We start from the raw sequence: 27,690 nt of genomic DNA on the forward strand, positions 1-27,690 counted from the left end.
AACTATTTGTGGCTGTCCCAGTCTTTCAAAGCAGAGCATTTTGAGAGCAAGAGAATTTATTCCTCCCCATGCCAATTATATCCTTTTAACCCTTTGCTGCTGCTGTCAGGCTTTTGACAGGAAAATATTTAAACCGTGTAAGGATCTTTCTTTTGGCATAACAGCTCTGTAGTAAAATTGGAATGGTTAGATACAGAGCCACTTTCCTGCTGTAAAAGCCTATGACTTTTGTAAACAAATTAAAATCGGACAACTTGAACCTTCAAGCACAGTGTAGCCTATGAAAGTTTGAAGCATTCTGTTATATGCAGGCAGGAATCGACCTCCACTTGAGATGAAATTGCTCAAAAATGTTTCTCCCTATATTTTTCCCTTCTCCCCAATGAGCTGGAAAATAACTTCACGCCATGGTCCTCAAATACACTGCACAGTTCCATCAGAGCAAAGAATCTCTGAACTACAGGAAGACATATTGTCTTGTTTTTATCCTTCGGGTTAGATCCCCTCAACTGGCTTCTATTGAGATCACATGCATCTCCTACTGAGTTAGCCCTTATGCTCATAAGGCTTGGGATTAATTAGTATTTTGAAAACTTAAAATAGATCTCCTGAGGTACTGCTGAATTTTTAGGCTAGGCTCGACTCTAAGTGTGGTTGTAAACCTTTACCCTTTTGTGTCTCCTCTAAAAATATTAAACACATCTGTGCCTAAGAAAGAGCCACTCAATAAGTGAATTCCAGCTCTCTCTAGTGCCAGTAGGTATTTAAGCTTACAATAACAAACCTAAGAGATCTTTTTTGCTTTTTCATGCAGTCAAATATTTGGCACAGAAGTGTGCTGCACTTCATCATAATAGCAGGCATCAGTAATATTCCACATCTCCCTCCCTGAGCTCTGCCAGGCCTAAGTGCAGTAATTTAGAGGGGAGGGGGGTGGCTCTTCCATACTATCACTATGTTGTCTCTTGTATTCTGCATTTGAATCGTACACATCTAATGACATCTTTTGCTTTCTGTGATTTTTTTTTTGGTATATAGTCCTGGGCTTTTTCTCTTCCTCATTCAGGTCTGGCTCCTTCCAGTTTGTGCTCCTACATGAAACCTGAGCAACATTAAGGCTTTCAGTGCTTTTCTTGGTCTTTCCTTAAAGACTTGGTAAATCTGCATGTCTTGTGATTCACTTTTTTTTTCTTTTGAAGTACAACACTATAAATAATAACCTCACCTTCTCCCTGTTTTCAGTTTTCTTTTGGCATCAATTGCAACAGTGTAGGGAAAAGATTTTTAATTTGTGATTCTGCTACACGAGGCCTACAGCTATGCTAAACCTCCACATTCAGTTAATGCAAACCTCACAAGCCCTTACCAGCCTTGAAGATCTTACCAACATCCTTAGCTGTATTTTTCCAAAAAATTGTTAGCTGTAAACTTAAATTTTTAGCTCACAGAAAAGTGAGGAAATCTGTTTTGTTTAGTGTGTGTGTTATGTAATATAATGTAAAAGTTTGCTTTAAAAAAACTGGTGTTTAGATCATATTTTGGAAGTTTATTACATTTAGATAAATGTGTGAATATTGGTTAAATGATATTTTTGTCGAACCATTCTGCTTCTTCACTTCCAGGTGATCAAGATAGTTTTAATCCATCATCCTCAAATATAATATATGATGAACAGTCACCATTACCCCCCTCTTCGGTATGTGATTTACCAGTACTGGAAGAAGCTTTAGCAAATGTTCACATATCTGAGAAACTGGAAGAAGCTAAGAACACTGTGCCTGACAAGAAAAGCACTTTAACTGAAAACCAGACTGAGCTGAAGGATCGGTCTCCTATCCAGAAGCATATGAAGAGATGGGACCCGCTTACCAGTTTAGGGTATAAGCTGTCAAAAAATAATTTAGAATTAGTAACTGATGACATCATTAGGAGAGACAGATCTGAGAGTCCAAAAAGATTGGGCACATCTGCGGAATCGCAGCAAGTGGGGCTCCACAGTCCAAGGAAAGGTGAGAGACAAAACACACACAGCAGTCTCTCAGACCAGTCCGAGCATCCCAGGAGAGGGGAGAATACACACTCAGAAATCCATTTAAAAGAAACTTTGAGAGGAAACCAAGGCAGATCTGTCAGTCCCCAAAAGCATCCCAAAAAAGAAGAAAGTGGGGACAAATCAGACAAGTTACTAGAGACTCAAGATGAAATAGCTGGTGGTGGTGATATTGAGACTATTGAGCTGTTCAAAGATGGAAATGAAAAATCAGGAGTAACACAGCAAGACACAAAGCAGAACATTGCTGGAAAGAATAAGAAGTGGCCTCAAGAGAGAAAAAAAACAAAAGTGGATGAAAAGACTCTTCCACTAAATAAGACGAATGAGCCTAGGAGAAAAGTAGATGAAGATGAAAAAATAAAGAAAGCCAGTGCTGGAGAGCCAAGTTCTAGCAACTTCAAAACTGCAAGTCTTTCTGATGTTTCACAGCTTTCCAAGGGAAAAAAAAGTAGGCTTGAAACACAAGATCCAGTTATTCTGAACAAAGACGACACAGAAAAAGACTTGGAGCCAACTGATGAAACCAAAGATGATGGAATTTCAAAAACTGAATGCAGCTCTCCAGTCAAGAAAGCACCAATAACTCCTGGACCTTGGAAGGTACCAAGTGCAAGTAAAGTCACAAAAGCAACAGGTGTCACTGAAAAACGGGTTTGACTGACAAACATTTTTAGAACATGTTTTAATCAGGTTTCTAATATGGTCAATTAAAAGCATCTTTTTTTTCCACAAAGTTGTCATTTTTCAGAAACTAACTCGAGGCTGGACAGTATGTTTGATCTTAAACTTAATTAAGCTGCATGAAGGACCTTTCGGATTGCTTGTAAGCAACTCTTCCATAAGCTGCTGTCCCCTCATCCTTTTGAAGGCAGTGTCCTGCTGCTCTCTCAACATTGCACTGCTAAGGCTTTCTCAGATAGTATTGTGAGATTCTGAACAAACTTTCTTAATGCCTGTATTGCCAATGTGATCATGACTCACTACTTCTTCTTGTGCCAAGTTATCTACTGTAGCCAATCAATTTCATCCTCCTTGTATGTTTTTCCCAGACACAGCAAAGCCAAGATTTTGTTTGAAAATAGCTATTTTCTCAAAGGCATGTCGCATGTTTATATAGGGGAATAATTCGAGTTCTCACAACTTCAGTAAGGAGGTGAGTGTGCTGGTTCTATCAACTCTAGGGCAGCAAATGAGCCACTGATGCTGCCCCACTGGCTTCTTTTCTTAAAAGTTCCTAATACCTAATGTGACATTTAAAGAGAGAATTGCATTTTGTTCTGATCTGTGGGGTCAGTTTTGCTTTCTATTAGCATAGCAAAACAAAATGTTTTAATATGCTTAGTTCATTTAAGGTAATTATAGTAACTATCTGCAAAACACATATTGCAAACAATTTTGAAGACTAAGTGGTGAAATCATGGCCCTGTTAAGTTACTGGCAAAAATATCCATTGACTTCAGCGGAGCCATGATTTTACCTTGTCAGTTCTTTAGAAATAAGGAATGGACTTGGTGCTATGCTTTCAACCTCCCTCTGGTACTGTATGTCAAAGCACCACATACTGTATGTTTTAAAAACACGTGGAAATGTCCCATCTTTACTTGTAAAACTAAAAATTGATATGTAAAAGTAGTATTTGAAACAGCAAATCCTGCTGTTGCGAACACAGACAGAACCAACCACCACCAACAGCTTCTTTTAAAAGTCCCTCTGACCTGTGCCTACTATTAGAAGTCTCCTGTGTTTTATTTGTGTGTAATTGCTTTTGGTTGAGTGAGAAACAGATGACATACAGGGTACATGAGACTTAATATCTATTGTTTGGGCTTTAATATGTATTTAAATAATGTTGAGGAATGTTAACAGAAGATATTTTTATAGCAGTCTGCAGAAATTTCATGGATTGATTTACTCAATAGCATTCTTAATGGATTTGATTTCCTGACCTGTGCTAGGTTTTCAATGACTGAAAATAAAAAACAGTAAAAGGAGCTGGGCCAGTTCACAAAAGGAGAAGAAAAAAGGTAAGGAAAGTCAAGATCAGTTGCTGGACCCTCATGTTAAACTAATCTGACTTGCTCATTAAAAACGTAACTGAGCAGCTGCTAAGTTGATTAGCCTCACTAAGCTTAAAAGAATCAGTTCTGACTTGAAGCTAGACACTTTTGAAATAGACAACTACTGAGCAGCAGGCTTAAATGAACAGTTCTAAAATAAACAGATTTTAAAGCACATCTGAACTGCCCTCTGCTGCTTCACATTTTATGAATCCATCAATTTGCTGTAGCATAAACTGTACAAATCCTCAATATTGTAGAGCTTGACTGTGAACATATTTGAGTTAGCCTATGTAGATATTAATCCTGTATTCTTGGTTGATAAACCTGTGGGATCCTCTTTAAGTAAGGAGTATGCACTTGTTCTAATCATTGAGAATAGTACCAAATTCAGAAATTTAATACTAAGATGAGTTAGCACCATTTCAATGGTTAACGGTCAGCAAGTACCCATCCATCCAAATGCTGTTTTCTGATTGTTAACATTGTGACCTGCTTTGGTGTCCTCTGTTTGTGAGTCTTTTCTAGAGAACTTGTACCTGTACTTACTGTATAAGATGACTTAGCAATGTGGCCTTGGAATGCTAACATATGGATGTAAATGTTTATATATTGTACAGCACCTTTATATATACACACTTCTGAGGTTCTGACTAGAGACCTGTAAATCGCTCATTATTTTTTATATAGATCTATTAAAAAGAAACTCCCATTCACAGCCTGTTCGTTCTTGCAGTGTAAAATGTTAGCTGTAGCCTCATTTTACAATGATGCGATCTGCATTAAAACTGTCTTTTAGCTAAATATACTGCCCAGGTTACCCATAAACATCCGTATTTTCCAATGATAAACTGCATTTATCATCTGAAAGTTACCTTGTCTCCCTTTTCACATAACATACTCAACCACAGTCCTGCCAAATATAATACCAGCTGTTTGATGGAGTTTGCTTCCATGGGTTTATTTGTGTATTAAATGTCACTTTTTACATTTCTACTACTTTTCATTGTACAGAAAATAGCTTTGCATAAACAATTTACTACAAACAATGACCTATGTCATCGTCCCTTTATGGCGTGAGATGGAACAGTGGAGTTAAAGGTATCCTTTTCTCTCAATCTTAATCCTATGACTGACTTACTATTTCTTAATTTATTAAAAAAGGAAAAAGTCACCAGCCTAAGGAAAACACAAGCTGCACTTACAGCAAAACAACTTCTGCTAGTGAAGTGGCTTTAGATTCTTTCCTCATACCAGTTGTAGACTGTTAACCTCCCATTCAGTATGAGATTTATCACATTCGTGCCTCACGTGGTTTTCACAATCAGTCCTTACCCCAGAGGGCCATTTACTTTGGTCCAAGGTGCTTTATTAGTAGTGTTGCATAAAAGGCAGCTACTGTATACTTTTAGGAGGCTGTGCATTAGAACAGGGGAATCTTCTTTTCTTCCACTTTTACCACATCTCTGAATAATACTTACCTGTGTTAGAAAGGTAAGGCACTATAGAAGTAGAAAGCATTAATATTTTCCAGAATGCTTTAACAGCCCTATTGACCCACCTCCTCAAAACTCTAACCAAATCATTACCAAAGATTCAAGTGTTACATGTAAATGTTACTCTATTCTTCAGTTTTCTAGCTGCTACCAGCATTGTAAAAAATGTTTATACACTGATGGTGCTTTACAGATTGAGGGGTTGTAGAGAACAAGTGTTAGCATATTCCCTTGTGGAGAATGCTTTGCTTGTTCTATTAGGGCTTATCAGTCAAGAATAATGAGTTGTCTGAAGAACACTTAATTATATAAAAACTATCATCTCTCCTGGTATGTGCAGCAGAGTGGCTTTAATGTTGCTATGCAACTGAAAGTTTAACCATCAAGTGCCCTTGGAGGCAATATTTATCTTGGGTGGAGGGACTGAATTTTCATGAAAGGCTGTAGTAGCACAGACTAAAGGGGTAAGGTTCAAAGCAGACCTTGCCCCTCTAGCCTAAAGGCACTTAAATGAATGTTTCTTTAATTGAAGCCACTAGACACATGCACCTATCAAATGGGGCACTGGAGGAAGATGCAGCTGATGGAAAGAGGAACAGGGATCTGCTCTAATATGTAAACTAAAAAGGCACAGAAAGCAGAATTTTAAAGTCTACCCCCTAACCATCCAGCACCTGGCATGTTCTGCTCAGCTGTAGTGCATTTAGCCTGGACAGTTATTAGGAAAGTGAGTCCTCTTGTCAAGGCCTTAACACCATATTTGAACAAGTGAAGAGCTTATTTATATCTTAAAGCAGTAATTGGGAGTCATAGTACTGACTTACTGCAGTGAAATTAAAGGTCTCATGTTAACAGAGAGGAAATGGAGAAGCTGCCACAGCAAGTTAGTTGTGTAACAAAGAGCCAGCCTGCTGCAGTAACTTATTTATCCATCTATAAATAGGCTTTAACAGAGCTATGGCCACAAGCTGTTGTATACAGAATCCCATAGCATTGTTCTCCTACTGTTTTGAGGCCCCTCCAAAATGTATGGCTGCTTCACACTTTGGCGCCTACTTAATAGGGAAATGCCCTTAGAACAGTGTCACACTGCTGATGGACAAATCACGTTTTGTTTACTTAGTGTGCAAGTCCTGGGCTGCCCTCACAAGTTAAACTAGTTTATTCTGTAGGCTCTGAATCTAAGCAATGTGAGAGAACATCTTTGATACACGAAGAAATGTGTAAGAAATATGCCAAAATTTAGGACCACCTCTGCCTCAAGCCAATGTCTTGCTTCTATCCAGTGTCGTCCTGATGGTTTCATAATCCTCACAGCATTGAGGGCTGAGCCTTGGCCAGTTCATGGTTTGATTTTCCATAACTGAAAAGAGAGGTTAGGAATTGGTATTTATCTGAGAGAGACTTTAAATAACACAGCAAAACAAGAAATCTCTTGAATAAATTACAGCCATTGTAAAAAATGCAACATGCAGCTGCTAGTCTTTGAAAGACTGAGATAAAATGCATACTATTACATAATGGTTTAGGTATGCTAGTAAACTAACAGTCATTGCAGCTCTGCTTCTGAGGCAGCCAATAACTTGTAGTTTATAGGACTGTCTACTACAGCCCAAAAAACTGCTTGTGTGCTTATCTGAATTTATCCACTCACCATTCCTGCTGTCCTAAAACATGAGTGGGTTTGCCCCAATGCCCAGATAAGAGGGGGAAACAGGTGAAGCAATTGTGCTAATGACAGCAAGTTAGTGGCAAAACCAGAATTAGACCCAGGTCTTCCATAAGTCAGTTGGGTCCCAGTCTCCTAGAACATGCTCCTTGCCATCTCAAATGGCAGCTGCACTTACTCTGATATTGAATCCAAGAAGATCACTTATAACACCTGAGATGGCAGACAGGATCACAACTCGTGTGATGTTGTAGATTAAAGGGTTCATAGTCAGGCCATAGAGTCTAAATGGTGTGTCTAACTCCTGTAATGAGAAAATGGAAGTTACACCTGGACCCAATTGTAGTCACCAACATTTTCAATTACTCTGATAGCCTGCTATACCCCAGACAGACTTCTGCCAACCAGATATTGCAGAATCCTTTGGGTACATTAAATAGGCATCTCTGCCTCCCCAGGGCTTAAGCATTTCACTGACCCTATCATAAAGGGTGAGAAACTTCCTTATGGCAACACTTAGATCAAACTAGTGGGCTGGTGAACGATTTAGAATTTTAAATCTGGGGAGCATCTTGTAGGTGTCACACACCAGGCTCATTCCCTAGTAATAAATGACTGGAATCCAAAAATTCCAGTGAGGGAGAATGAGGAAACAAGACAGTACAACTGGAATGACGAGCTAGTCCTCCACCTCCCCAGTCCCTATTCTTATCCATGTTACTACTGGTATCGCCCAGCACCTCAGTCACTGACAACCCCACCGTGCTAGGCACTGTACAAAGACAGCATCCCTTACCCCACAGAGCTTACAGAGTAAGGAAGCAATGAGATGATATTGGTCAGCATGACATGCACTGGTCTCAGCACATTAGTTACCTGTTGTCTTTTTTGGTAGGCAACATGAGAGTTAAGGATAGGAACTCACCTTCAGTAGCTTTGTAGACAGTTTTAAAACATTGTTCACTAGGGAGAGCTGTTCTTTCTTGTTTGGCTTCTTTTCCATCTTTAGGTATAAATTAATCTGTGACGGAAACAGGAATTTTAGAGCAGATTTTACATCCAAGCACTTCACCCAAGCCACATCTGTGTTTACAGCACAGGGACTGCAGGCCTATGCAAAAGTCGCTGTGGTGCTTGCTTGTGGTTTTCAAGTGGAGCAGTAATAGATTAACAAACATCCAATTTTTTCCCAGAGTAATAGGGTTCTTCTCTCCCCCAGCCATCAACAAAAAATGAAAAACATTGGCATTTGGGCCTGGGTAACTGGCTTTCTTCCTTTAAGCCTGCCGTAGGAGCTACTCTTCTATTATGAACAAATAAAAATCAAAAGGGGTCTTAAAGGCACTAAGCTGAAATGAGGGAGGAGTTCATTTGAACTGCAAAGATCACTTTCATACTAGAAAACAGTAAGCCCATGGGAGGGTGAGCTGCAGCTGAGATACCTGTTCAGTGAGCAGGATTGAAATATTACTATATTTTTTGTTAGTTTCAGAGCCCAGTGATGCCAGGCGCAGTAGAAAAAGGAGGAGGGCTGTTTCCCAGATGAGGAACTCCCAGTTGTAAACTGCATTCAGGAATGTTTTGTGCCCTTTTAAAACCTGTAGTAAACAAAACAATGAAATTGGCAAATAGACTGAAATGTTCCCATTCACCTATCATAAACACTTTCATTCAACACATAGAAGCAGCTATGGCCTGTGTGACCACCATAACATCAGCCAAAACTCACCACTCCCAAATACATGAATAAAGGTAGGACAGTAATTAAAGTGAAGTGAGATCAGTCTATATCAGCCTGATCAATACATTAATATTCATTCCCTTTATCCCTGCCATCTGATAGTTACTCTGAAGAGTGCTGCCCAATGTAAGTGGATTTTGATTGTTAAAGGAACTGGTTGGATGAGTCTCTTTCCCTCAGCACATATGAAACTGGATCCCAACATTACTACACTCAGCAAAGCCAAAGTTGAGATGGGCAGTTAACTAGCAAAAGCATAAGCATTCATCTGCAGCACAATGAAACCATTTTGCAAACTATTGCTAACAACTATACTTATCTACAAAAGGGAAAAAAGCCCCTCTGAAATCTACTTAAGGACTAAAATCCACCTGCAACGCAGTTACCAGTTATACTGAGAAGTTTTTCACTGGCTTTTTATTGCTCACAGAACATAAAATGTGAGTCTCACCTGTGCACAGCATATGAAAGCAATTGATAGAGCCAATAAAAAGATTGAAGAGACAACTACATCCACAGATCGCTGGGGCCCTCTCCTCTGTGGAAACAGAAATGTTTAATCAGACCTGGGAAACATACACAGATGAGAATACAAGGAAGCAATGAGATGATAAATTGAAATACTGAAATACTGAATTTCAGTAAAAGATAGCACAAATATAGCAATAGTTTTCAGCTACCCAGGAAAAAGTTGTAATATCCTGAACTCCAGCTTCTGCAACAGCTGGAGTCCACCTGCAATCTTCCACCAACTTTGTTTACACCACTTGCTTTAGTCTGTTAACATTTAAACATATACTTGCACTCTTTGGATCACGACTTGCCTTTAGGTAGGAGCGCAGTGACAACCAAATTTTAATATTCTCCACCTTCTTGAGTCTGAAGTGGGGGATTTCATACTTCCTGGCTTTTCGGGCAGATGTTATGTGACTAAAAAGTTTGGCAAACAAAAACCGCTGCAAAGAAAAGTGTGTCAGTAAAGAAAATCCACACTGATATAGTCTGTTAGCATCCATATGGTGCTTAATATAATATATACATTAGTTGCTAAACAAATTATTTGTGCTTGCCAGTGGTAGGAATAACATTCCTGTACAAGAGGAAAGCATGACACCTTTAGTATCTCTCTCACTTAAAGGATAACAATCATCCCAGTATACCACATCTATATCAACAGTAGCAAACTAGCAAAACTGTTAGTCACATTCCCTTGTGGAAGGATGTGATAGATACAAATACACATCCTTATGACCTGGGCCCCATCAGAGGATTTGTCTTTAGGCCAATCAAGTCCAGCCAGGCAGCTGTAGTCTTCCGACTAGGGGTCACATTATTTCCTGGTGGACACTTATTTCTCATTCTAAGACAAATCGCATAACTGTAAGCTTCACAGTACTGGTAGGGCTAACAACTTTTCCTAGATTGCTCCAATTTGCCCCAGACTTGTAAGATAGCAAATACTTAAGGTTAATTTCCTTTCAGCAGTATGGAGAAAAAATAGCAAGCTTTAAAGACTAATTCAGGGTGGAAGCTAGTCATTGCATCTCTCAGGGGAAGAGACCTGCCACAGCACCTCAGGTATAAAGATATCCCAGCATTCCCCATAGTGTCTTACTGCTCCCAAACACGCACCTCAGCAGCTGCTTTAAGAGGGGAAGCAATGACAGCAGCTTGAATGATGCAATAGAAATGTGCATGTTCATGAAAAGTAACTCAGCACATTTAGACAAACCTGTTTGTAAGTTCTCTCAGCAACGCACATCATAAAGAAAAACATCCAAGTCAGGCAGAGACGCTCCAGGAAGTTAATCACAGCCAAGACAATGACAGGGGTGATGGTAGGAGCCCCACAAAAGATATTCAAAAGTTCCTTCATTGAAATGGATCGCAGCTGTTCAAGATTCTTTGTATGGACGAGCCGGTAGAGGAAAGGAAGACATGCTAACCCAATGGTGACAACGTTTCCCAGCATCTGATAGCCTACTCCCTGCTGATAGGCATTAACCTGGAGAATAGGCAAATATCATTAGCACTATATGAGCTACAACTAATTTTTAAAATTACTGTATGTTAAAAAACCAATAGGGAAAATCCTCCAATTCTAAAACTCCATTAGGAAACCTGTATGTGTAAGTACATACATAACCTTCCGCTTCAAAGAAACAGTATTTGATGTGGCTGTAAGATAAAGTTCAGCCATTACACACTTCATCTTTCCACTCACTGAACTCAGAACACAGCAAGTGAGCAAGATTAAACCAGGAAATATACTAGAAAAGCTACAGCGAAAGAAAGTGAAAAACCAAAAGTGTGGCATAAAATGATTCCATATTATGACAACACTGTCTGTATAGACATTTACTTCCATCACCTGTTATCTGTCAGGGTGGCTGACAGCCAGATCCATGAAATTGACAATGTCAATTTCACTGCTGGTAGGGTTCCTGTTTTGCAATTGAGCAGGGGGGTGTTCCAGCTGTGAGCTCCAGATGTCAGTACTGCTTCACTGCCCGAGCACCTAGATTGTGGGCTCCCTGCAAAGCTCTCAGCTCCCCAATGTGCAGGGAGCTTGCTTCATGGGGAGTGCAGAGCTGAGAGCCTGGGTGGCAGCTGGGCTCTGACTGGGAGCTGGGCTTAGAGCTTAGGTCAGGGCAAGTGCTCCTGGTGAGGACACACATCGCTGACAGGAGGGTAGTGTGGACATGAAAAACTGCAGTAATTTATTGCTGTGGCTGTAAATCAATCTAACATAAGTAGACTTGACTTTGTAGTGTAGACATGCCCGGGGGGGGTGGGGTGGGAGGAGGAGGAATCAATCCTTACTCTGCTCATGATAATCCCGCTGATCTCCAGCACAGACATGTCCACCTTCTTGCACTCACTTCCCTCCCAGATCAGGGCACTTACTTTTGCAGATGCAGGGCTCGTATTCTGAAGCCAGAACAAATGGTTCTGGAGAAGAAAATGCAACAGTGATACAACATACTGAAAACATTTCTCAACTATCTACAGGAAATGGTTTCAAAATAGGCAGCATTTTTATTCAAAATGTTTTAATATAGTTTTAAAATTCAACACGGAAACTATAAGCTATTAAAGGAAAAATTGTCTGCATGTATATCCAACAGCATCTAGCACAAGGCTCTAATCCTGATTGTGACTCTGAACGTAACAGCCACACTGGGTCAGACCAAAGGTCCATCTAGCCCAGTATCCTGTCTTCCAACAGTGGCCAATGCCAGGTGCCCTAGAAGGAATTAACAGAACAGATAAGCTATTCCCTGATGCTCATTCCCAGGTTCTAGCAAACAGAGGGTAGAGACACCATCCCTGCCCATTCTGGCTAATAGCCATTGATGGTCCTATCCTCTGAATTTATCAAGTTCTTTTTTGAACCCAGTTAGTCTTGCCCTTCACAACATCCTCGGGCAAAGAGTTCCACAGGTTGACTGTGTGTTGTGTGAAGAAATACTTCCTTGTTTGTTTTAAGCCTCCTGCCTATTATTTTCATTTGGTGACCCCTGTGTTATGAGAAGGAGAAAACACCACTTTACTCCACACCAGTCATGATTTTATAGACCTCTATCATAACCCCCCATCCTTAGTTGTCTCTTTTCCAAACTGAAAAGTCCCAATCTTATTAATCTCGCCTCATATGGAAGCTGTTCCATGCCCCTCATCATTTTTTTTTTTTGCCCTTTTCCAATTCCAGTATATCTTTTTTGAGATGGGGCCACCAGAGTTGCATGCAGTATTCAAGATGTGGGCGTACTATGGATTTATAGAGGGGCAATATGGTATTTCCTGTCTTATCGATCCCTTTCTTAATGATTCCCAATGTTTTTTTGACTGCCGCTGTACACTGAGTGGATGTTTTCAGAGAACTATCCACGATGACTCCAAGATCTCTTTCTTGACTGGTAACAGCTAATTTAGACCCCATCATTTTATATGTATAGTTGGGATAATATTTTCTAATGTGCATTACTCTGCATTTATCAACATTGAATTTTTCTGCCATTTTGTTACCCAGTCACCCAGTTTTGTGAGATCCTTTTAACGCTTCAGTCTGCTTTGGACTTAACTATCTTGTAGTTTTGTACTATCTGCAAGTTTTGCCACCTCACTGTATACCCCTTTTTCCATATTATTTATGGATGTTAAATACTGGTCCCTGTACAGACCGCTGAGGGACACCACTATTTACACCTCTCCATTCTGAGAGCTGACTCTTTATTCCCACCCCTTGTTTCCTATCTTTTAACCAGTTAGGGATCCATGAGAGGATCTTCCCTCTTATCCCATGACAGCTTACTTCTCTTAAGAGCCTTTGGTGAGGAACCTTGTCAAAGGTTTTCTGAAAGTCAGCGTACACTATATCCACTGATCACCTCTGTCCACATGCTTGTTGATCCCCTCAAAGAATTCTAGTAAATTGAGGCATGATTTCCCTTTACAAAAAGGATGTTGACTCTTCCCCCAAATCATATTCATCTGTGTCTCTTGTCTGATAATTCTGTTCTTTATGATTTTTTGAAACAATCTGCCTAGTAATAAGTTTAGGCTTACTGGCCTGTTGTTGCCAGGATCACCTCTGGAGCCAATTTTTAAAAATTGCCATTACGTTAGCCATTCTCTAGTCATCCGGTACAGAAACTGATTTAAATGATAGGTTACAGACTACAGTTTAGTAGTTCTGCAATTTCACATTTGAGTTCCTTCAGAACTCTTGGGTGAATGCCATCTGGTCCTGGTGACTTATTACTGTTTAGAGAAAGTTTTTGAACAAATTGATAATGACACCACAATCTGGGACAGTCCCTCAGATTTTTCACCTAAAAAGAGTGGCTTACAATTGGGAATCGCACTCTCATCCTCAGCTATGAAGACTGATGCAAAGAAAACATGTAATTCTTCTACAGTGGCTTTATAGCAGTGGTCACCAACCAGTCAACTGCAATTAACTGGTTGATCCTGGAGGATCTCCCAGTCAATCGCGATCTCCAGCTGCGCAGCAAGGTTGCTGCTAAGACTGAGGCAGCAGGGGTCTCCCTCCACACTCTGCTCTTGCCTGTAAGCACAGCTCCCATTGACTGGGAATAGGGGGCTGTGGCCAACAAGAACTGTGGGGGCAGTGCTTGCAGAGAGGGGCAGCATGCAGAGCCACATGCCACCTGCCCCTCCCCCCCCTGAGCCCCCTTCCACACTGCAAACCCCTCAGCCCCAGCCCAGAGCCTGCACCCCTTCCCAAACCCCTACCCCAGCCCGGTGAAAGGAGTGAGGGTAGGGCAGTGAGTGAGAGGGGGGATGGAGTGAGTGGGTGGGGCAGATCCTGGGTTACCCTTAAATTCAAAAAAGTTATCCTGGGCATAAAAAGGTTGGAGACCACTGCCTTATAGTCTTTGATAACTACTTTAATATCTCAACCAGTGGGGCCACTGGATGATTGTTTAGCAGACTTCCTGCTTCTGAGGTACTTAAATTTTTGTTGTTGTTACTTTAGTCTCTAACTAGCAGTTCTTCAAATTCTTTTGACTTTCCCAATTATATTTTTACACTTCACTTGCTAGAGTTTATGCTCCCTTCTATTTTCCTCAGTAGGATGCAACTTCCATTTTTTTAAAGGATGCCTTTTTGCCTCTATGTTTTACTTTGTTTTTTAGCCATGGTGGCACTTTTTTGGTCCTCTTATGTTTTTTAATTTAGGGTACACAATTACATTGAGCCTCTATTATGATGTCTTTAAAAAGTTTCCATGCAGCTTGCAGGGATTTCACTTTTGGTGCTGTACCTTTTAATTTAACTTCCTCATTTTTGTGTAGTTCCCCTTCCTGAAATTAAATGCTACTGTGGTGTCCCCTACCCAGAATGTTAAATTTTATTTTATAGTCACTATTCCCAAGTGGATCAGCTGTATTCACCTCTTGGACCAGATCCTGTGTTCCTCTTAGGACTAAATCAAGAATTGCCTCTCCTCTTGGGGGTTCCAGGACTAGCTGCTCGAAGAAGCCGTCATTTAAGATGTCAAGAAACTATCTCTGCATCCTATCCTGAGGTAACATGTACTCAGTCAGTATGGGGATACCTGAAAGCCCCCATTATTATTATTATTATTGAGTTTATTTGTATGGCCTCTATCCCCCTGAGCATTTCAGTCACTCTGGGTGCTATTACTAATAAAGTGATATTACAGGCTTCCTACTGTAACACTGAAGACTGAAATGCTAGATCCGAAAAGTTAGAAGCTATGATTGGTGCATATGCACTCCCCTGAACTAGGAGAATATAAATAATAGTATCTTCCCACCTAAGTTTTAGAGGCTACTGTGATGCTTTCATAGCAAGAACTGCTGTGGCTCGAATCCTGAATTTCCACACTATTTCCCTCAGGATACTTTTGCTAAATAGAATCAGGGTTCGAGTCTATGTGCCAGAGCATTCGTGCATCCTGTCCAATGCTTCCCTCATTTACTTTTACATTCATATTTCACTTTAAGACAGCCAACCACAGTCTAGGTACTGATGGTAACTTGTTTTATAAATCCTAAGATAATATCTATGCTCATCATTGAATTTTACAGAAATGTCCATCTGCTAAACTGTGTCCATCCTCAGAGGAAACAGATTAGGCCATGGCTTTTTTAATTCATTTTGACCTGGCAAAGTCAACTTCTAGCAATGTGTTTGCACAAGTTACAACTACAGAATTTACCTCCTGTGTTATTTTAGAGGGTACAAGTTACATCAAAAGAAAAATATTTTATAGGCTCCTCATTTATTGCAAGTGGTTGAACAGACCTGTTGGAAAACATCGTCTTTCAGGTCCCGTTTACTTCCTTTTACATTCCCTTCCTCGCTGTCACTGGTGTAGGAAGAACGGCACTCTGGTCCATGAAGCAGGTCATCCCAGAGCATGTCCTCTGTCTCAGAGTCATGGCGGGTGCTTTCAGAGTCTCTCCGAGACACACTGCAGCTCTGAGACCCACCACTAAAACAAGACCTTGATTCCTTTAAAGAAAAAGGAAGTTTACAAAAGTAACTTCTCCATACTGAGCCTTCAACAACAAAAATAATCTTTTAATCTTCAAGTAATATGTTCACAACCACATGGTCAAGCCAAGCCAACTTGAAGCCACGCTGACAAGCTAGAACAGAAAAGGCATTTCGACACACGGATGCTTTTGCAACACGAACTCACAGCAACAAGCTATTCATGTTTTCCCACCTTCAGAATAACTTACACTAATTTCAAAAACTCTGAAGGCCAGGAAAATGGAACCAGACTTTAGAATGCATTTTAATAGCTTCGTCCTCATTGTGGGACAGAGTTCAGTGAGAATTTATACAGCTGATTTCTATGAAAAATAGAATGTTTAGAATGCCTGATGTTTACTCTAGTACAATATGATCCTCCCAACAGCCAAGTCCCTAATGAATAGTGATTATAGTAGAATAGTAGAATTTCATAATTCAAAGCACTGAAAAGGTACAAAAATTATGGAGTTTAAATGGGGTCAGTCATAAAGCTCTTAAAAAAAAAAATCAACTCTTACCTGGAAGAGACAGAATCTTCATCTAAATTCTTCCCTGCTTTACAACCTGGAAAGACTATAATCCCAAATACACAGTTGAGGGCCGTGGAGTCTGCCTGGTGGTGACTCTGAATTGTTATTGGCCAGTTGTCTAAAACACATTTAACCTGTCTCCCTTGGTACTGCAACAACCACTATGCCTTTCAGACTATGCAGGCAGTAAACAATGGGGTCAAATGAAAGCACTTTGCATTGGAAACAAATCTCATACACTTCTCTTGTGCTGTAGTCTATTATGATCCACAAGCAGGGAGTATCATGTCATATGAATGCTCACAGAATTTAATTTTTTGCAGATCTGACCATAAGACAGGGCTATATAAAAGTATCAACAGGAGAATGACCAGTGGGAAACCAAGACAGCATTGAGTGTGACATCCCAGGATTCCTAGAAGACTGCTTAGAGCTATGGAATGAAGACTGATCAACAGCTTCGCTCCTCTGGAAGTGTGAACAATAAGGGTAAAGTCTGTGTGGAACACAGAACCTTCTCAGAAGCTAGTCTGAGACTGTGAAACTAACTCCTCAAGGAGCTAAAGACCATCACAAACCTCACCACTTTCTGTTCCAAGTGCAACACATAGCAACAGGTATATTTAACAAAACAAACCCTATTAAAATAAGACATCACTGCACACACTTATCCCTCTGGCCAGAGGATGAGAGAAAAAGTGACAGATGTGTAGTCACATGCCTAGTGCACTACTGGAAAGCATTCAGATACTACAGTGATGAGCACCGTATTAAAAACCTGAATAGAATAGATGTACCACTCTGCCCACCTTAAATGATGCAAAGATCTCTGGTATTTTAGAACCCCTACCTGACTAAAGGCTGTTGAGTCTAGTTCAGATTCAACCACACTATCAGACTCTCTGGAACCTTTAATGGCTTGATTGACCTGCCATAAATAAAAAGGAAAAGTTAGCTGAGAGCCAGTAACAGTAAACTTTATGGAATCTTAAGGTAATCCAACAGAACTACCTGTGAAACTGACTGGTTTGAAGAAGTAAGAGGTCTCTTATTCTTGTCTTCGTAGCTATTGTCACTGGAGGCCCCTTCTACACTTCTGCGTAACAAAATCCTTTGTGCCATGGCTTCAGCATCCTCCTCACTTGACAGCTCATCAGAAATGCCACCCGTATGTGTGCAGCCATCCTGGAAGAAAAGCAACCATCTAAATGAACTAGAAGATGGGGCTAATAAAACTAAGCAGATCTGCATCAAGCAGAAGTATCTAGCCAGTGTGAATTCTAGACTAATACAGTAGCCAGTAAAAGGGAAATTACTTCTACAAGTACAAGCAGAACGAGTTGTCAAAGAATCACACAAGTTCTGCAACTGATGGGCCAGCCTGTCATTGCAGCAGTGGAGAGAGAGGGGGGAGAAACATCCAACCTCTCCAGCAGCTAAAACAGAAAAGGAGGTAATTCAACTCCTGATCTCCTCCCCTCCACAGCCTGATGCCTCAAAGGCCAGCAACATCCACAAGACTTTGTGTAACCCTGGGCATAGGACATGACTGGGTTGCCATGAAAGCTGTGGCCCAACAACCAAGTCTGTTCCCTCCCTGAATGCCTCCTTCATGTATTAGAGACTTTGGGAGCAATGCTGTTTGCGTCACATTCTTGTCTAAGTGACTCTCACCAATCCCAAAGCCTTCATTTTAGCGCTTGCACGGATAAAACTGGTTTTTAAGGTCACATACAAAAATTCCATCAGGTGAACCTGAATTATCTCCCAACAGAAGGACAATGCACTAATTGTTTGCAGGGCAGATATTTTACATGGCAGAATTCTGAATTTTATTTGTTTTTAAATCAACCAACCTTTGAATTAAAGACCATCCAAATAAACAAGCATTTCAGTATAAAGAGGCCTCCTTTATTCTTCCCACAGGTTTCCATGTTTAGCATATTTGTGTTCTATTGTAAGTTAAAATAGTTTATATTTATATCTGATATTAAGGTACCAGCACCAAGTCAGTCATGACCTAAGAATCAATGCAGAAAGGAATTTTCCAATAATGACTCAATCTTACCCGATGACTCTTCTCCCCATCTGAAAGTCTGTCTCTCTCTTTGAAATGCAGCAGCCTATATTCGGATCTGGAAAGTCTGTTCTTAATGCCACTATACACAGAACTCACACCACTTTCTGTTTCAGTCCCTTTATCAGCTACCAATTTCACCCTCCTTAACCTGGGGAATCAAAATGCAACAGAACGGTTCTGACTTCAGAGCAAAGCTCTTGATAGGGTAATGTCAATTTACTCTGTCACTTGCCTGCCTGGTGCAGAATTAAGCAATAGCTGAAAGGCTACAAAATTGTCTCAATTTCAGGCACTTCACGGCCCTGTCTTAGAGAGACCAAACCTACTCCATTGTCAAATGCCAGCTCCCAAATGTCCTAAATCCAGGGGGAAGGCAGGATTCAGGAATAATTAAGTAAAGTAGTTAAAGGAGAAACTTTTAGGTACCTTTTTAAATAGTAACAAAAGGTCGCAGCTTAGATCGGAGGTTAACAATCAGAAGAGGTTAAGTTTCCAGCTAAAAAAAACAAAACAAACTCAGCTGGGAGAGGGGAGAAAAGGGATGAACCCAAATAGTGCATCCTCCTTTTCCCTGGTTTTCATTGTCTTTAGAAAATACTTTAAAAAATGATCTGCTCAGGTTAAACAAAGGGTAAAGTGACTCTGAACTGAGCAAAGCAAGGTAACTAAATATGGGAGCGAATGGGGAGTTGAGTACATATGCTTAGGACGGTCACTCAGAGACTAGAGAGCCTCTAACACTCTGCACAATTGTGTTTCTAAAATAGGCTACCAAAATTGTCCCATATCCAGAATGAGGACAAATATATGGACTCCTAATAAGACAGACTTCCTCCAATGGCAGTGCCACTTGGATTTAGTTTAAGAACAGCTGTAACTTGTGCAGTTTGGGAATGTGAGACTGTTACTTAATAAGCATTGTTTGTTTTCTGAATGCTCAACTATTCGTACACTACCATTACAAACAAACACATCCTCCTGGTGCAGTATACACACCTCCTGCGGAAGAGCATGCCAAACAAACTGTTGATAATGGATGTAGGTTCCAACTGCTTGTCTCCTTTATTGGCTTTGTCAGAGGAAGACCAGCTGCCAGCATCTCTGCTCCCATCACTACCCCCAGGTTTGCGTAATTTTCTATTTTAAAAAATGGAGTGGGAAGATAACTTAATTTACAATAAAGCATCTTTACACCCTAAAAACAACATACCAAATCCATACACCACTCTAGCTGCTCTGTCAAATGCATCATGCAGATACTGGGTCAATCCCCGTCAATATGCACAGGTAATTTTTACTAGCATCAGTAGGAATTAGGTTTATGTCCCCAGGGGAGAATACACACTAGTACCATAAAGGATTTAAGTGGAAAATTATACAAGATAAACATGGAAAAACAGTCTGTGTGGAAATGTTGTAAGGGTAGTAGTTACAGCTTCTCTCTCAGCAGGAAGGCTGCACTGACACTGACATTGGACAGTTTTAATTTAAATAAAAAAGAGCTGCAATGTCTCCCATGCAACAAAAAAAGGCAAGAATCACATGTCATCCTTTGCCCCCTCTGAAAGTGTATGAGAAGCGCCTCAGTTAATGTAAGTGTAAAACATTGGTCAAGCTCCCAAAGCCATAAGTGTGATGTGGTTTGTGGAGCATACGCTACTGGCCACAGAAAGAAACAACTATCAAGGTTCCATTAGAAGAAACCAATCCAACTGTAAAGTATAAAATAAAGGGGACATAACATGACCAGACTTCCTGAGAGTGTGATAGCACTTATGAAAGCTGTGAAAGGGGGAAGAAGGTGGGCTATCCATGATCAAGCATATGGTACATATATCCCTGCATTTTACAGTTACATAATATATTTACTTAAAACAGCAGCAAACAAGACCTTTATCCAGTAACTTGACGCTGTACCATATTACACATATGCACATAATTAGCGCTCTGTTTCATCTCACCTCCGCCTCCTGCTGCTTCCATTGGTTCCCGGGTGTTTGTTGATCTGGGTAGACACGATCTGACAGTGAACAGTTCCCATCAGTAGCATAAGGCACATTGGTCCAATAATTTCACTTGCACTCGCAACAGGTATCATGAAATACAACACGACTGCTATAACTGAAAGAGAAATTGATAAAATGTAAAAGCTCCACTGGGAAGTCCCTACCTAAGGGTGAAAGGGGCATGTCTGTTTTTATTATTGTCCCGATGATTAATTTTGTTCACTTTAAAAGCTTTTGCGGATACTAACTCCACCCTCATTTTGTTATGTGGCCCTGGTACTACTTTTCTGAAATTCCTTCTCTCTTTGCAATGTGATTTGTAAGTATATTAAAACAATAGAAAACAGAACCATAAAAGGTGTGTCAAAAAAATTACTTTCCTCTGCCAGAATGTGCTCTATGAAAGCCATTTACAGTCTTCAGAGGATACAGTTCCAGCTCACTTCAAGAAATGACTATTACAGAAGCTGGACTGACACAAAGAGGAGCTGCATGTCAGGATATACAGTACCTTCACTAACTAGGTTCTTTGCCAAAGCAGGGTGGGGTAGGCAATTTATCCACAGAACAGGTCTAGCATGTGCAGTGGCAAAATAAGTTTCCTCCACACTGTGACTTCATTTCTAGCCTGGAAGATCACCTCAAAAGGAGGTGAGGGGAGTCCAATCCCAGCATGAAGGACCAGATCTCAAATATTCCTGGAACTGCATGGAAAAATCCATGGGGACCAGGACAACGGTAAAAGGCTGCAAATTCAGAGATTTTAAGGCCGAAAGGGATCATTATGATCTAATCTCCTGGGTGTAACAGGCTGGAGAATTTCACCCAGTGATTCCTGCATCAAACCCACACCTGGTTGAGCTAGAACAGGAGTTCTCAGCCTGAGGACTAGGATCCCTCAGGGAGTTGCAAGGGTATTACATGGGGAGGTCATGAGCTGTCAGCCTCCACCCCAAACCCTGCTTTGGGTCCAGAATTTATAATAGTGTTAAATATATTTTAAAGTGTTTTTAATTTATACGGGTGGGGTCACACTCAAAGGCTTGCTATCTGAAAAGGGTCCCCAATACAAGAGTTTGCGAACCACTGAGCTAAAACATCTTCATATAAACTAGTGAAGTTGCCTGAACTATGGTGCCCACAGCAGCTTCAACGGAATGTATTAGAAATGCTAATCCCATTTTACCTAGATGCTTATACAATGCTGCCCTTCCCTCCCCCACCCGACACACAAGAGCACTTCCCCATCTGTAAAATGGGGCTAAATTCATTAACATATACTGAAGCATAGATTAAACCAGTGGTTCTCAACCACAGATATGTGTACCCCTGGGGTCTTCCAGGCAGTACATCAACTCATCTAGATATTTGCCTAGTTTTACAACAGGCTACATAAAAAGCACTAGTTAAGTCAGTACAAACTAAAATTTCATACAGATGACTTGTTTATCCTGCTCTATGTACCATATACAGAAATGTAAATACAGTATTTGTATTCCAGTTGATTTATTTGATAAGTATATGGTAAAAGTAAGCAAGCAATTTTTCAGTAATAATGTGCTGTAACATTTATATATTTGATTTTGTAAATAGTTTAAGTGAGGTGAAACTTGGGGTACACAAGACAAATCAGCCTCCTGAAAGGGGTACAGTAGTCTGGAAAGGTTGAGAGCCACTGGATTAAATGACTTGTCCAAGGTTACACAGGAAGTACTAGATAGGAATTTAACCCAGATCTCTTATGGTAGATTAGAAGGTGGAACCCAAGAAACATGTGGCATGAAAAGCTGTGCAGTGTCTGCAGATAATGCTCAAACATACACTTCAAAGCTGCATCCTTATCATTGCAAATGGCATTAGCGAACAATAATATGTTTTTCATAACCACAAACAAAAAGATGGCACAGCACCTTCCAATGCTTACCTTGCATGAGGTAAAGGACCAGAAGCCACATAAAAATACGCTGGGACGTAACCTGTATCCACCAACGGCTGAATAATGGGAAAAAAACAACCCGCACAATCCCCTTTCTAGTTAGTGACGTCCACGGGATTTCGGGCTTGGCTTTGGCAAATGTGGAGCCTTGAAAATACACAATGCATAGGTAGTTCAAATGGGAGTTATAGCTAATGCTTTACTTGTAACTAAGGCTAAGGTTTTGTAACAGAGGTCATGGAAGTCACAGAATCCATGGCTTCCAGAGACCTCCATAACATTTTTCCTTCAGCCCTGAGGCAGCAGGGATGGGGCTCCCCTGCAACTCCCAGCTGCTACTGTAGGAGGACCCCACAGCTCCAAGTTGCTGCCAGTTGCATGGGGAAACCTATGCTCTCAGCCATCACTGGAGCCCCAGCAGCAGTGGGTGCTGGACCTACCCTCCTCCCCATTTTGTCAGTGATTTTTAATAAAAATCAGGGACAGGGCACAGGCTTCCATGAATTTTTGGTTACTGCCCATGACTTTCACTAAATATAACTGATAAAAATCTTAGCCTTACTTATAACTTCTTCCCCAGACAAGGCCAAACTCCCTCTAAAATACAGTATAATTTGAAATGGGAAAGAACTCAAACTTCAGCCATTCACCAGTTCCATCAATCCAAAATCATATGAATCCCTTCTCCTCCTCTCAGCCCAGTTGCCCAGTCCCAACTACCTCTATCTTATGTAAGCTGTCATCCACAACACAAACCTGCAATGACCACCCTCCTCTCCCAGGCATTATCTACAACCCCAGCCCTTAGCTGATCATGCTGTGGTTCCAGCAAACCTCCAGTCCCTCTGCCAGGTGTCACACTCTGGGCAGTCTGTGTTCTCTAATGCTAACTTCGAGCACTGCTGACCCATGATCTAAATAGCTGTCCTTTCAGAAACCAGACAGTAGTATTAAATTATGTCAAACCTAGGTAAAAGGTAAGATATTCCTCTTCCCACCATTGTGTAAAGCAGAAGTGTATGTCACATTTAACCTGGGGGCATTTGATACAACCTCTATTATTCAAAGGATACCTACCTCTGATTAAGTCAACATCTATCAGATCAGGCTGTATGTGGCCCTTTTTTTTGGGTTTGTTTTTGAAGCCCTGCAAATTTAAAAGCAAAGGATTATTAATTTTTGTAGTGAATAGAAAAGACTGCCTGCATTTTCTTTACTCTGATCTCTCCAGAAACCATGATCTCCAGCACTATCAGGAACCTCATTCAATACTTCTAGTGCTCTTCTGGAGACAAGTTTATTAGTCAAAGATCCTATTTATATTTATTTATTTTAAAACAAGAGCTGCACCCTGCAGGAACCACAGTTAGAGCCACTACTTCCATTTCCTGGGGGTAAAGAGGAAGAGGCCACTGCACCTGTGACTGATCAGCTGACTCCCAGTTAATCTTAAAAGAGGGCACCTGGGCCCTGGAAAGAAATAGGACAAGCCAGATACAGGAAGCATAGGTAAGAGCTGCCTGAGACTTGGGCAGGAACAGCAAGGAAGAGCTGGCAGAAGTTGCTTAATAGAGCTTCAGGAGACCCAGTGGAGAGACTTGAGCTCAGATGGGAACGTAACAGGACAGATGGTAAGAAATGACCAAAGCTAAAAACCCCTAACAAGCAGAAGGCTTGGCCAGTGACCTCTTGGAAAAAGAGGAAGATCCAAACTCACAAGCAGGACGGTTGTTGCAGGAGGGTAGACTGGCAGTAATAGGCAATGACACCACTTGTCAGTTAAAAGGTATAAAAAATAAACTTAATGTTCATTGTGAATACCTAGCTGACCAATATGGGTCTAAGCAGACCTGAGTTTAGCCAGTTTGTAAGTATCTTGACAAATGCTTATAAATGTTTTGTTCCTGTTTGGATGTAGTAAATTGCTTTTTTTTTTTTAGGCAAATTTAGAGAAATAGGGTAAATTCTGTTCAACTTTTGGATTTAATAAAGGAACTTATGGTTAAATTAGAATTGTAGTAGTATCCTGCATAAATAACACCAATAGTTATCACTAGTCATTGAGTAATACCTGAAAATAGATTGTCAGTTCTTCAGGGCAGGGCCTAGGTCTTTTCATTTGTTCTATAAAATACCTAGCACTTTTAGCAGTGTATAAAATAGTAAAGTTCAGATTGATTTTTCTCTTGAAGACAAACTGTACTGTACAGTAAGTATATCTATGGCATGTAATGCCTTTCACTGTATGGGCGTCTGGGATTTGCATTAAGCCAAACTGCTGCAACCACATCACAGGGGCCAATAAATGGCATGGGACAAACAGCAAATTAAAAGAAAACTTAAATGAAAAAATTACCTTCGCCTCTGTCTGTTCTATAGACTTTTCCCATATCTGTTGGTCATAGGCTCCAATCTGAAAAAATAAATTCTTTACATGACAAAATCCTTCAATTTATAACAAACCAAAACAGGGTAGATAAAATTTGATTTAACAAAACCTGTATTATTTCTTTTTAAATCAGGTAAATTTAAAATTAAAATTGAAATAGCCTATGTTAAGATCTTAAGTTACCATAAGGTATTAGTGACTTAAATATACAAATATTTAGTACATATTTCCTACCAAATTTTTAAAATAGTTAAACTACTGAATTGTTGAAAATCACTGGCTAACTTGTTAAAGTGCTAAACCAGCTTTTGACAGCAGTAGGTTCTTCTGCAGGCAGATTTTCTTCATTTCAGTTTAATGATTTGGTTTGTTTGTTTGAAGTTAAGAAACCAACTGGGAGTTGAAAAAGCAGGAAAGCTTGTTTCCCACTTCCAATCTATAAACAAACCTAGGTGTGGGAGAATGAGATACATTAGTTATAAAATCTTGAACTACATGGTGACCAGAAACAATCAGTTCAAATACTTTAACTCGGCTAGTTATTAATTCAAAATGTTTCAATTTTTTAAAAATCAGTACCCAGAAAATGTAAGGTAGTTTTGCTTAACTAAAAGCAATTTAAATGTGTTGTGCATTTTTAACAATTTCTGATCAAATAGAGCTTGACACTAATAACAGTTAAATAAATCTGGTAAACAAGAAGCAAATGTTACGTAAATTATAACAGCTTAAATGAATGTATAGATGTAGCCTATCCTCCTTGCTTGCAAAGAAGCACCAAATGTAGCATATGTAATTTTAATTCCCATATATTTCATGGTTATATTTAGTTGCAAATCAACATTGTAATGCTTACAAATTAGAGTCAACCTTTCTTTAGGAAAATAACTCAATTGCAAAACAATTAAAATGATTGAAATCAAGGTTTCCTTCCTGAATTAAATTGTGATTAAAATCATTCACTGGCTTAAATCAAAGCAATTTCAATCATGCCTGCCAGAAACATCAATTAAGATTAGAGACCACTACACATTAAATCAGGGGTTCTCAAACTGCAGGTCAGGACCCTTCCGGGGGTCACCAGCTGTCAGCCTCCGCCCCAAACCCTGCTTTGCCTCCAGCATTTATAATGGTAAACATATTAAAGTGTTTTTTTAATTTATAAGAGGGGTTGCACTCAGACATTTGCTAATGTGAAAGGGGTCACCAGTACAAAAGTCTAAGAACCATTGCACTTGATATATTCTCAAATATCACTTTAAAATAAAGTAAAACAAAATGTTGTCATTGTGCACAGCTGAAATTTTAAAACAGTGCTGCAAACTCAGTATTTTTTTTCTCTTCAAGCTATCCGAGAGCTGAGGATGACTTGGAGCACTAGGAGCTGGATACATTAAAAAAGACAACCATGCATTGTGCTATTATAAACAAACATTAATAGTCACAACTGCCCCAGGGAGGCAGGTATCCCCCATTCCCACTTTAGGGAAAAAGCACAGGGAGGATAAGTGATCTGTCCAAGCCCCTACAGTGGCGGTGCGAGGAAGGGGCTCACTCCCCCTCCTAGCAAAGGCGGTGCAGGGACTGGCGCTCTCGCCCAGCAGCGATTAGAGGAGTAAAGGGGGGGTGGGCGAACTGCAGGGCTGCCAGAGGGGCAGCTCTTTGCCCTACGACTGACCTTCTTCTGGTACCAGGCGATGGCATCTCGGCCACGTGCGGCCATCGGGCTCCTCAGCCGCCGCCGGACGAGTGACCTGGAAGGGAACAGGGCACACCGCTGCCCTCACACAGGCCGGGCCCGCGGGCTCCGACTCACGAAGAGGACCAAGCCGGGTGGGCAGGGACGCAGCTGCACCTGGCCCCGGAGCCATCCCCCGCGGCCACCGGCCTCCTGTCCCTTGGCACAGAGATGGGGGGGGGGAATTCCCTCCCCGCCAACCGCTCGCCCCCTTGTCGGCCCCCCCTTCCCCCCCACATAGCCCCAGTCAACCGCCAACCGCTCGCCCCTTCCTCAGCCCGCCCCAGTCAACCACCCCCCGCCAACCGCTCGCCCCCTGGCCCGCCCCTGCCATCCCCTCCCAGCCCCGCCTCCCAAGGGCAGGTCCGGCTCCAGTCTAGCCCCCTCGCGGCCCCTCCTTACCCCCCAGCCCAGCTCCGGCCTCGCCCCACGCGCGGCCCGGCGCTCTCCCTGCGGGGCTGAACGTTACCATGGAGACAGGAGAGCGCACGAGCCCGGATTGGAAAACGGCACTCGACTGCCTCTGCCTGGCTCTCCCGCTGCGCCCCTCGAGCTGAGTCACCGAACGCGCTGGGCCGCAGAGGAGGGGGCGCAGACAGCACCAGCCGAACGCCGACCCAGGCTGTCTGCCCAGCGCGCGGGCCCGACTCACCTTCAGCACCATCGGCCCCGGGCCGCGGCGCTGCTGTGACTTAGCCCCGCCCCCACCGCCTGGCGTGGCCAATCACCGGCCGGGGCGGAGCGCGAGGGGCGGGCGCGTGTTACTCCTTCAGGCCGAGCGGGGCTGCCCCGCACCGCGTCCCCCAGCCCGACGGCAGCGGCTGGGCAGTCAGCGGGCTCCTGCGGCGCTACGTAGACCCCTGCCCGGGCGGCGCGCCCCCGACAGCACGTGCCAGGCGTGCGCGCCCCCTCCTCCGCCGCAGCTGGGCCCGCGCCTGGCCGCGCACGCGCCTGGGGCTC

At 41.5% G+C, this 27,690-nt stretch overlaps 2 protein-coding genes across 5 annotated transcripts in view; one reads left to right on the forward strand and one right to left on the reverse strand.

The window, feature by feature from the left end:
* MAGI3 (membrane associated guanylate kinase, WW and PDZ domain containing 3) overlaps window positions 1–2,710 on the forward strand; it is a 206,943-nt gene extending 204,233 nt beyond the window's left edge. Inside the window, 1 exon segment of the mRNA XM_039533521.1 lies at window positions 1,623–2,710. Coding sequence (XP_039389455.1) covers window positions 1,623–2,710 — 1,088 coding nt within the window.
* A 1,896-nt stretch (window positions 2,711–4,606) lies between these two features.
* Window positions 4,607–27,505, reverse strand: PHTF1 (putative homeodomain transcription factor 1). Of its 4 annotated transcripts, none has more exons than XM_039533523.1 (20): window positions 27,383–27,505; window positions 26,671–26,746; window positions 24,960–25,016; window positions 23,681–23,750; window positions 22,592–22,750; window positions 20,623–20,782; window positions 19,658–19,798; window positions 18,650–18,809; window positions 18,438–18,533; window positions 17,593–17,766; window positions 17,432–17,509; window positions 15,815–16,024; window positions 11,840–11,968; window positions 10,749–11,021; window positions 9,841–9,972; window positions 9,468–9,554; window positions 8,718–8,873; window positions 8,201–8,296; window positions 7,454–7,579; window positions 4,607–6,969 (listed from the first exon to the last, which is right to left on the reverse strand). In XM_039533523.1, the coding sequence occupies exons 2-20, from the start codon at window positions 26,713–26,715 to the stop codon at window positions 6,949–6,951; spliced, it is 2,370 nt and encodes a 789-aa protein (XP_039389457.1). In that variant the 5' UTR covers window positions 26,716–26,746; window positions 27,383–27,505; the 3' UTR covers window positions 4,607–6,948. The 4 variants fall into 4 exon arrangements, with proteins under 4 accessions (XP_039389457.1, XP_039389458.1, XP_039389456.1 ...); XM_039533524.1 differs by lacking the exon at window positions 27,383–27,505 and adding an exon at window positions 27,200–27,219; XM_039533522.1 differs by lacking the exon at window positions 27,383–27,505 and adding an exon at window positions 27,133–27,194 and having other exon boundaries at window positions 26,671–26,747.
* Between the last annotated feature and the right edge of the window lie 185 nt (window positions 27,506–27,690).

The sequence above is a fragment of the Mauremys reevesii genome, linkage group 4 (assembly GCF_016161935.1).
Source record: "Mauremys reevesii isolate NIE-2019 linkage group 4, ASM1616193v1, whole genome shotgun sequence".
Lineage (NCBI taxonomy): Eukaryota > Metazoa > Chordata > Testudines > Geoemydidae > Mauremys > Mauremys reevesii.

Excerpts from the sequence above, each read along its gene's own strand:
- PHTF1 (XM_039533523.1), bottom strand. The coding sequence starts at position 26,715 with ATGGCCGCACGTGGCCGAGATGCCATCGCCTGGTACCAGAAGAAG. Across the intron at positions 22,751-23,680 it reads AGATGTTGACTTAATCAGAG|GCTCCACATTTGCCAAAGCC; the intron begins GTAGGTATCCTT and ends TGTATTTTCAAG. Across the intron at positions 7,580-8,200 it reads TGTCTACAAAGCTACTGAAG|GAGTTAGACACACCATTTAG; the intron begins GTGAGTTCCTAT and ends TTCTCATTACAG.